General features: G+C 57.3%; 2 protein-coding genes across 3 annotated transcripts; both read right to left on the bottom strand.

Moving 5' to 3' along the window:
- Positions 1-2,464: 2,464 nt before the first annotated feature.
- Positions 2,465-7,087, bottom strand: LOC126991535 (histone H4). Of its 2 annotated transcripts, none has more exons than XM_050850276.1 (2): positions 6,976-7,087; positions 2,465-3,308 (listed from the first exon to the last, which is right to left on the bottom strand). In XM_050850276.1, the coding sequence occupies exon 2, from the start codon at positions 2,803-2,805 to the stop codon at positions 2,494-2,496; it is 312 nt and encodes a 103-aa protein (XP_050706233.1). In that variant the 5' UTR covers positions 2,806-3,308; positions 6,976-7,087; the 3' UTR covers positions 2,465-2,493. The 2 variants fall into 2 exon arrangements, with proteins under 2 accessions (XP_050706233.1, XP_050706232.1); XM_050850275.1 differs by lacking the exon at positions 6,976-7,087 and adding an exon at positions 5,152-5,317.
- On the bottom strand, positions 3,426-10,003 carry LOC126991551 (uncharacterized; the record flags this gene model as incomplete). The annotated part of the gene is made up of 3 exons (XM_050850288.1): positions 3,426-3,514; positions 7,610-7,788; positions 9,603-10,003. Coding segments are annotated over 3 exons (669 nt in total), but the record flags the coding sequence as incomplete, so codon positions are not given.
- Positions 10,004-10,264: the final 261 nt, after the last annotated feature.

Here is a 10,264-nt window from a genome sequence, read left to right on the forward strand (position 1 = left end):
CCAGATTGTCGTACTCTGCCTTTAATGTTTGCCGATATCCTACCCCAAAACCGCTTTCATCACCCAAATAACTGCCTTCATATATGGTTATCGTTTAAATGGTTAATTATTGGTGCTTCTTGGCAACAGTTATGGGCCAGAAACCGGTAAATACGAGGCTCTGAGTACGATAATCTGGCAACTGTGGATACAGCTACTATTACCTATGGTCTTGCATTAAAAAAAAAAAAAAAAAAAACAATTGGGGAGGTATTAGGAGTTGAGTATTTTTGTATCAACATCCAGCTATTTCAGTGATAGATGAAATAATACTTATTCCATTGCACAGGCAAATATTGCAGGAAAGACACTATAATCCAAGTGATTATTTTCGCTGAAGGACTTTCAGAATCACTAAAGAGAGACAGTCATCTAACATATGTAAAAAGAAATCGCAATACTCCATCCCAAGCAAACCCCCCCCCCCCAAAAAGGAAAGCCAACACGCATTACAAACCTCAACAAACTAAGAACAAAACTCCCACAACAAAACTAACTAACAAGTTAGCTTGCAACAAACAAACGAGCTAGCTCCCTAATTAGCTTTTTTGCTAGTTAGCTAGTTAGTTAGTTAGTTAGTTAGTTTGTTTCTTTGTTTGTTTGTTTTTTTGTTTGCTTGCTTGCTTGCTTGCTAGTTAGCTTGTTATTTTGTTTGTTTGCTAGCTAGCTACCTTGTTTGTTTGTTTGTTTGTTTGTTTGTTTGTTTGTTTGTTTGTTTGTTTGTTTGTTAGTTAGTTAGTTAGTTAGTTAGTTAGTTAGTTAGTTAGTTTGTTTGTTTGTTTGTTTGTTTGCTAGCTAGCTTGTTTGCTTGCTTGCTTGCTTGCTAGCTAGCTAGCTTGTTTGTTTGTTTGTTTGTTTGTTTGCTAGTTAGCTTGTTATTTTGTTTGTTTGTTTGTTAGTTAGTTAGTTAGTTAGTTAGTTAGTTAGTTTGTTTGTTTGTTTGTTTGTTTGCTAGCTAGCTTGTTTGCTTGCTTGCTAGCTAGCTAGCTAGTGAGTTTGTTTGTTTGTTTGTTTGTTTGCTAGTTAGCTTGTTATTTTGTTTTTTTGCTAGCTAGCTACCTTGTTTGTTTGTTTGTTTGTTTGTTTGCTTGCTTGCTTGCTTGCTTGCTAGCTAGCTAGTCAGTCAGTTTGTTTGTTTGTTTGTTTGTTTGTTTGTTTGCTAGCTAGCTAGTTTGTCTTTAAGTTTGTTAGCTAGCTAGTTTTGTGTTTGTCTGTTAGCTAGCCCGTTCGCTTTAATTGGCAGGCAGGCAGGCAGGCAGGCAGGCAGGCAGGCAGGCAGGCAGGCACACCTATATACATGCCGGCACACCTACTTTCATAGAAACGTATTTGCAGCTTTTTAGTCATCCACCTGTCTACTGTTGGGCATGTAGACGCTTGCCCAGGGTTCCGGCGGGCTACTCGGTGGCGGGGCTGGTTCAACGTATCTGAAAAAGCGGGTCCAGTAAGAGAGGGCGCAACGTTATGATGAGGACGACAACGAGAAACAAGAAGAAGAAGAAGAAGAAGAAGAAGAAGAAGAAGAAGAAGAAGAAGAAGAAGAAGAAGAAGAAGAAGAAGAAGAAGGAGGAGGAGGAGGAGGAGGAGGAGGAGCAGGAGCAGGAGGAGGAGGAGGAGGAGGAGGAGGGAGAGGGAGAGGGAGATTCCCACTTCCTCAGCCTTTCCCTTTCAAAGGTCGCTCTGAGCCTGTCCCTCACCCTCTAACCCTACCCTTGCTTTCCTATACACTCCTGCACAATCCAAGAGACAATAGAAGGAGTGGATCAAGAAGGGGAGGCTTCTTTCTCTCTGTCTATATATTTGCCGTCTTTCTCATTATTGCTTTCTTTCTCTTTTTCTCCTTTTTTTCTTTCTCTTTCTTTCTTAACCTTTCTATGTCATTCTTCCTCTCTTTCTTTTCCTCTTCCCGTCCAGACGTCGCTTTGTTTTGTCTATATATTTTCCAATATAGTTTTCTCTCTCTCTCTCTCTCTCTCTCTCTCTCTCTCTCTCTCTCTCTCTCTCTCTCTTTTCATAAATATCCTGTTACTGATTTTACAAAGAATTGACAGGGACAGGGGAAATTATGGCAAAATGATGTTTCTGTAAGAACTGAAACAAACAAATTGGAGCTTCCTAGTGGCAAATGAGGTGGATGGGGAGCAGTGGGCGGAGGTGTGAACCATCATTAGGGAGGGAGGGAGGGAGGGAAAAGATGGGATTGAGGAAACAAACAAACTAGTGTCAAATGAGGTGGATGGGGAGCAGTGGGCGGAGGTGTGAACCATCATTAGGCAGGGGGGAGGGAGGGAGGGAGGGAGGGAGGAAACAGAAAGAAAGAAAGAAAGAAAGAAAAAAAGGAAATATAACTGAAGTAAAATGTGTGCTACTATTCTCTTAGTGAATAAGAATGTGGACCTCAAAGAGGTCCGGGGTGGGTGGGTGGGTTAGGTCGGGCTCGCTCAGGCAGCGGCATTAACCACCGAAGCCGTACAGGGTGCGGCCCTGGCGTTTGAGGGCGTACACCACGTCCATGGCGGTGACGGTCTTGCGCTTGGCGTGCTCAGTGTAGGTGACGGCATCCCTGATGACGTTCTCCAGGAACACCTTGAGCACACCACGGGTCTCTTCGTAGATGAGCCCGGAGATGCGCTTCACACCGCCACGGCGCGCCAGACGACGGATGGCCGGCTTGGTGATGCCCTGGATGTTGTCCCGAAGAACCTTGCGGTGACGCTTGGCGCCTCCCTTTCCGAGTCCCTTGCCTCCCTTGCCGCGGCCAGTCATGGTTCAGGTGGGTAGCTCAACAGTGGAGTGAGTGTTGGGCTGCCATTTGCTTTAATAGTTTATTGATAACTTTTACATAAGACATAATAATAAAAATAAACATGAAAATTACAAAAATAATCGGTTATCAAAGCAGGCTCTCAATAAACAGCCTGCCCGATGTACAGTACATAGGTTACACAGGATACAAATGTTCACAAATACACAGGGGAAAATGTCATATTATTCACTGGTCACCGGCGTAGTAGCTTGCGAGCTCTTCGTCGGTGAGGTCTCTGTCTGCATTCAGGAAGAGGTCTTCGTCCACGCCTCCGACGTCGACCTCCTCCTCCGAGACGTCTTCTTCCTCATACGTCGCCCACTCAACCTCCTGCTTATGATCGAAGTGGCGTGGGGGGTTGCCCAGTGGGCGGGCCGTGCAGATGGAGGCAGGGAGCGGCTTCCCTTCACGGAGTGTCCTCCTCACTAGGGGGAGGGCTGTCTCGTGCGGGATCCTCTCGAACCTGGCCTCCTCTTCTTGCTCAGTGAGGTGCTCGTAGCGGATCAGAAGATCCACCAGCTCGCCCTCACTGTAGGTGTAGATCGCGGGGGTCGCGGTCGCCTGGCAGCTACTGGGGGCCTCAGGTGCTGGCTCCTCCGTAGTCGTCGGCGCGTCCCTCGTCTCGGGTGTCTCGTCCCTGGTCCTCTTTTTCATCTTGCTGGCGGGTCCCTCCGGGGACACAGCTGGGGGTGTCACCAGCGGTCACCGCTGCCGTCTCCGTCCTCGTCAGACGTGGTGGGTCCACCTCCATCTCCCTAGCGGGAGACTTTGGTGTCGGGACGCTCTGCTCCGTGGGTCCCGTCCTCCTCCTCCGTCTGCGGCGCCTCCTCTTCCGTCCTTCTCCGTGGGGTGTTGTCCTCTCCTCCGTGGGCGGCTGCATAGGCCGCGCTGCTGCCGGGTCCGCCGAAGACGTCGTCCTCCGCAGCTTGGCACCCGGGATTCTGCAGAGCCGAGCGGGGCACCTGCGGTTCCAGGCATGGTGCCCGGAACTGCAGTTCGGGCACACAGCCACCGGGCGCGCCACACCTTCCTGAAGGCGGCGAACGCAGTCCTCGTGGCGTGGTCCCTGCTGCACACGCCGCACAGCTCCTCTGTCCTCGTACACTGCCGCTGCTCAGGCCGAAGGCCTGGCACTTGAAACAGCGCACAGGCTCCGGCACGTAGCGGCGGCAGGTGAATCGTCCCCAGCATCCGAGGTCCAGCGAGGCGGGGACACGTCCCCGCAGCGTCAGCTGCACGCTCCGGGTGGGCAGGCGTCGTCCGTGGCCGGCGTTGTAGTGGCACCTCACAGCAGCTGCAACGCAGGGGTGCGCCAACACCGGGTCCAATGGGAGGTGGGTAGGGTATCCAAGCAGGACACCCTTCACCGCCGCCTCCTTTTTCTCCAAGGTGATGCCGCGGGTCCGTCCAGCAGCAATCTCGTCCAGGGTGGTGGCGTGGTCCCAGTCCCACGCACGGATGAGGAAGTCCCCCGCGCGGGAGACCGTCACCCGGAGTCGCAGCTTCCGCTCGTCCTCCATCCACCGAATGGCCTGGTAGTGGGTGCTGAAGTCCGAAGACACCAGCCTCCACTCCGGCAGGGGTCCGCTCGATCGGTCCTCCCCGCCGTCCTCGTGAAGCGTCCTCCTTCGGGCCCGCTTGCTCTGCACGCGGGTCCATCCGTCCCCGTCGTCAGGAGCGGACTCCGTGGGCCGCTTCCTTCTAGCCGCCATAGCAGAGGCGGGAGCTGAAAGCTCAACCGGGCCGTCTGCAGGGGCAAGTCAGGGAGAGCAGCAGTGAGGAGAGAGGGTCTGCACTCACTGCTGTCTGCGCCGGAACTGTGTCCTTGGGCTGCCATTTGCTTTAATTTTGCTTTAATAGTTTATTGGTAACCTTTACATAAGACATACATAAAAATTAAACATGAAAAATTACAAAAATAATCAGTTACCAAAGCAGGCTCTAAACAAGCAGCCTGCCCGATGTACTGTACATATACTACACTTGGTACAAATCTATCAAAAATTACACGTGGGGGAAATGTCTTTTTAATCACTGGTCACCGGCGTAGTAGCTTGCAAGCTCCTCGTCGGTGAGGTCCCTGTCTGCATTCAGGAAGAGGTCTTCGTCCACGCCTCCGACGTCGACCTCGTCCTCCGAGACGTCTTCTTCCTCATACGTCGCCCACTCAACCTCCTGCTTATGATCGAAGTGGCGTGGGGGGTTACCCAGTGGGCGGGCCGTGCAGATGGAGGCAGGGCGGCTTCCCTTCACGGAGTGGCCTCCTCACTAAGGGGAGGGCTGTCTCGTGCGGGATCCTCTCGAACCTGGCCTCCTCTTCTTGCTCAGTGAGGTGCTCGTAGCGGATCAGAAGATCCACCAGCTCGCCCTCACTGAAGGTGTAGATCCGTGGGGTCTGGGTCGCCTGGCAGCTACCGGGGGCCTCGCGGGGTGCTGGCTCCTCCGTAGTCGTCGGCGCGTCCCTCGTCTCAGGTGTCTGGTCCCTGGTCGTCTTTGGCTTCTTGCTGGCGGGTACCGGGGACACAGCTGGGGTGTCACCTCAGCGGTCACCGCTGCCGTCTCCGTCCTCGTCAGACGTGGTGGGTCCACTCCATCTCCCTAGCGGGAGACTTTGGTCGGGACGCTCTGCTCCGTGGGTCCCGGCTTCCTCCTCCGCTGCGGCGCCTCCTCTTCCGTCCTTCTCCGTGGGGTGTCGTCCTCTCCTCCGTGGGCGGCTGCATAGGCCGCGCTGCTGCCGGGTCCGCCGAAGACGTCGTCCTCCGCAGCTTGGCACCCGGGATTCTGCAGAGCCGAGCGGGGCACCTGCGGTTCCAGGCATGGTGCCCGGAACTGCAGTTCGGGCACACAGCCACCGGGCGCGCCACACCTTCCCGAAGGCGGCGAACGCAGTCCCTCGTGGCGTGGTCCCCGCTGCACACGCCGCACAGCTCCGTCTGGTACACTGTTGCTGCTCAGGCCGAAAGCCTGGCACTTGTAACAGCGCACAGGCTCCGGCACATAGCGGCGGCAGGTAAAACGTCCCCAGCATCCGAGGTCCAGCGAGGCGGGGACACGTCCCCGCAGCGTCAGCTGCACGCTCCGGGTGGGCAGGCGTCGTCCGTGGCCGGCGTTGTAGTGGCACCTCACTGCAGCTGCAACGCAGGGGTGCGCCAACACCGGGTCCAATGGGAGGTGGGTAGGGTATCCAAGCAGGACACCCTTCACCGCCGCCTCCTTTTTCTCCAGGGTGATGCCGCGGGTCCGTCCTGCAGCAATCTCGTCCAGGGTGGTGGCGTGGTCCCAGTCCCACGCACGGATGAGGAAGTCCCCCGCGCGGGACTGTCACCCGGAGTCGCAGCTTCCGCTCGTCCTCCATCCACCGGATGGCCTGGTAGTGGGTGCTGAAGTCCGAAGACACCAGCCTCCACTCCGGCAGGGGTCCGCTCGATCGGTCCTCCCCGCCGTCCTCGTGAAGCGTCCTCCTTCGGGCCCGCTTGCTCTGCACGCGGGTCCATCCGTCCCCGTCGTCAGGAGCGGACTCCGTGGGCCGCTTCCTTCTAGCCGTCATAGCAGAGGCGGGAGCTGAAAGCTCAACCGGGCCGTCTGCAGGGGCAAGTCAGGGAGAGCAGCAGTGAGGAGAGAGGGTCTGCACTCACTGCTGTCTGCGCCGGAACTGTGTTGTTGGGCTTTTTTGCTTTAATAGTTTATTGATAACTTTTACATAAGATACAAAAATAAAAATAAACATGAAAATTACAAAAATAAGCGGTTACCAAAGCAGGCTCTAAACAAGCAGCCTGCCCGATGTACTGTACATATACTACACTTGGTACAAATCTATCAAAAATTACACGTGGGGGAAATGTCTTTTTAATCACTGGTCACCGGCGTAGTAGCTTGCAAGCTCCTCGTCGGTGAGGTCCCTGTCTGCATTCAGGAAGAGGTCTTCGTCCACGCCTCCGACGTCGACCTCGTCCTCCGAGACGTCTTCTTCCTCATACGTCGCCCACTCAACCTCCTGCTTATGATCGAAGTGGCGTGGGGGGTTACCCAGTGGGCGGGCCGTGCAGATGGAGGCAGGGAGCGGCTTCCCTTCACGGAGTGTCCTCCTCACTAAGGGGAGGGCTGTCTCGTGCGGGATCCTCTCGAACCTGGCCTCCTCTTCTTGCTCAGTGAGGTGCTCGTAGCGGATCAGAAGATCCACCAGCTCGCCCTCACTGAAGGTGTAGATCCGTGGGGTCTGGGTCGCCTGGCAGCTACCGGGGCCCTGCGGGTGCTGGCTCCTCCGTAGTCGTCGGCGCGTCCCTCGTCTCAGGTGTCTGGTCCCTGGTCCTCTTTTTCTTCTTGCTGGCGGGTACCTCCGGGGACACAGCTGGGGGTGTCACCTCAGCGGTCACCGCTGCCGTCTCCGTCCTCGTCAGACGTGGTGGGTCCACTCCATCTCCCTAGCGGGAGACTTTGGTGTCGGGACGCTCTGCCCGTGGGTCCCGGCTTCTCCTCCGCTGCGGCGCCTCCTCTTCCGTCCTTCTCCGTGGGGTGTCGTCCTCCTCCGTGGGCGGCTGCATAGGCCGCGCTGCTGCCGGGTCCGCCGAAGACGTCGTCCTCCGCAGCTTGGCACCCGGATTCTGCAGAGCCGAGCGGGCACCTGCGGTTCCAGGCATGGTGCCCGGAACTGCAGTTCGGGCACACAGCCACCGGGCGCGCCACACCTTCCTGAAGGCGGCGAACGCAGTCCTCGTGGCGTGGTCCCTGCTGCACACGCCGCACAGCTCCTCCGTCTGGTACACTGCCGTTGCTGGCCGAAAGCCTGGCACTTGTAACAGCGCACAGGCTCCGGCACATAGCGGCGGCAGGTAAAACGTCCCCAGCATCCGAGGTCCAGCGAGGCGGGGACACGTCCCCGCAGCGTCAGCTGCACGCTCCGGGTGGGCAGGCGTCGTCCGTGGCCGGCGTTGTAGTGGCACCTCACTGCAGCTGCAACGCAGGGGTGCGCCAACACCGGGTCCAATGGGAGGTGGGTAGGGTATCCAAGCAGGACACCCTTCACCGCCGCCTCCTTTTTCTCCAGGGTGATGCCGCGGGTCCGTCCTGCAGCAATCTCGTCCAGGGTGGTGGCGTGGTCCCAGTCCCACGCACGGATGAGGAAGTCCCCCGCGCGGGACTGTCACCCGGAGTCGCAGCTTCCGCTCGTCCTCCATCCACCGGATGGCCTGGTAGTGGGTGCTGAAGTCCGAAGACACCAGCCTCCACTCCGGCAGGGGTCCGCTCGATCGGTCCTCCCCGCCGTCCTCGTGAAGCGTCCTCCTTCGGGCCCGCTTGCTCTGCACGCGGGTCCATCCGTCCCCGTCGTCAGGAGCGGACTCCGTGGGCCGCTTCCTTCTAGCCGTCATAGCAGAGGCGGGAGCTGAAAGCTCAACCGGGCCGTCTGCAGGGGCAAGTCAGGGAGAGCAGCAGTGAGGAGAGAGGGTCTGCACTCACTGCTGTCTGCGCCGGAACTGTGTTGTTGGGCTTTTTTGCTTTAATAGTTTATTGATAACTTTTACATAAGATACAAAAATAAAAATAAACATGAAAATTACAAAAATAAGCGGTTACCAAAGCAGGCTCTAAACAAGCAGCCTGCCCGATGTACGATACATAGTTGGCACTAGTTACAATTGGACAAGATTACACATGGATGAAATGTCTTTTTATTCAGTGGTCACCGGCGTAGTAGCTTTCGAGCTCAGCGTCGGTGAGGTCTCTGTCTGCGTTGAGGAAGAGGTCGTCGTCCACGTCTCCGACGTCGACCTCGTCCTCCGAGACGTCTTCCTCCTCGTAAGTCGCCCACTCAACCTCCTGCCTGTGGTCGAAGTGACGTGGGGGGTTACCCAGTGGGCGGGCCGTGCGGATGGAGGCTGGGAGCGGCTTCCTTCACGGAGTGTCCTCCTCACTAAGGGGAGGCTGTCTCGTGTGGATCCTCTCGAACCTAGCCTCCTCTTCTTGTTCAGTGAGGTGCTCGTAGCGGATCAGGAGATCCACCAACTCGCCCTCACTGAAATTGTAGGTCCGTGGGGTCTGGGTCGCCTGGCAGCTGCCGGGGGCCTCGCGGGGTGCTGGCTCCACTGCAGTCGCCGGCGCGTCCACCGTCTCGAGTGTCTGGTCCCTGGTCCTCTTTGTCTTCTTCGGCGCGGGTACATCTGGGGACACTACTGGGGGTGTCACCGGCGGTCGCCGCAGCCGTCTCCGTTCTCGTCGGCCGTGGTGGGTCCACTCCATCTCCCTAGCGGGAGACTTTGGTGTCGGGACGCTCAGTTCCGTGGGTCCTGTCCTCCTTCCGTCTGCGGCGCTCCTCTTCGTCCTTCACCGTGGGGTGGCGTCCTCTCCGTGGCGGCTGCCTTGGCCGCGCTGCTGCCGGGTCCGCCGAAGACGTCGTCCTCTGCAGCTTGGCTCCGGGATTCTGCGGAGTCGAGCGGGCACCTGCGGTTCCAGGCATGGTGACCTGAACTGCAGTTAGCACACAGCCACCGGGCGCGTCACGCCTTCCTAAGGCGGCGAACGCAGTCCCTCGTAGCGTGGTCCCCGCTGCACACGCCGCACAGCTCCTTCGTCATGGTACACTGCCGTTGCTGTGGCCGAAAGCCTGGCACTTGTAACAGCGCACAGGCTCCGCACGTAGCGGCGGCAGGTAAAGAGTCCCCAGCATCCGAGGTCCATCAAGGAGGGGACACGTCCCCGCAGCGTCAGCTGCACGCTCAGGGTGGGCAGGCGTCGTCCGTGGCCGGCGTTGTAGTGGCACCTCACTGCAGCTGCAACGCAGGGGTGCGCCAACACCGGGTCCAATGGGAGGTGGGTTGGGTATCCAAGCAGGACACCCTTCACCGCCGCCTCCTTTTTCTCCAGGGTGATGCCGCGGGTCCGTCCAGCAGCAATCTCGTCCAGGGTGGTGGCGTGGTCCCAGTCCCACGCACGGATGAGGAAGTCCCCCGCGCGGGAGACCGTCACCCGGAGTCGCAGCTTCCGCTCGTCCTCCATCCACCGAATGGCCTGGTAGTGGGTGCTGAAGTCCGAAGACACCAGCCTCCACTCCGGCAGGGGTCCGCTCGATCGGTCCTCCCCGCCGTCCTCGTGAAGCGTCCTCCTTCGGGCCCGCTTGCTCTGCACGCGGGTCCATCCGTCCCCGTCGTCAGGAGCCGCTTTCTCCTTGCCGCCATAGCAGAGGCGGGAGCTGATAGCTCAACCGGGCCGTCTGCAGGGGCAAGTCAGGGAGAGCAGCAGTGAGGAGAGAGGGTCTGCACTCACTGCTGTCTGCGCTGGAACTGGGCTGCCACAGCGTTCGCTCTATATATGCAGAGCCAGAGGCTGCGGTGGTGGGTCTTTGGGCGATAGGCTGGCTCCTGCCGTCTACTTCCGGACGGCCCAGTGACGTTGGGTGAGCCTCCACACGGTACTAGGCTCTAG

The sequence above is a fragment of the Eriocheir sinensis genome, unplaced genomic scaffold, assembly GCF_024679095.1.
Source record: "Eriocheir sinensis breed Jianghai 21 unplaced genomic scaffold, ASM2467909v1 Scaffold3, whole genome shotgun sequence".
NCBI lineage: Eukaryota > Metazoa > Arthropoda > Malacostraca > Decapoda > Varunidae > Eriocheir > Eriocheir sinensis.

What these genes read in the sequence shown, in the direction of transcription:
- LOC126991535 (XM_050850276.1), bottom strand. Translation starts at nt 2,805, where the DNA reads ATGACTGGCCGCGGCAAGGGAGGCAAGGGACTCGGAAAGGGAGGCGCC.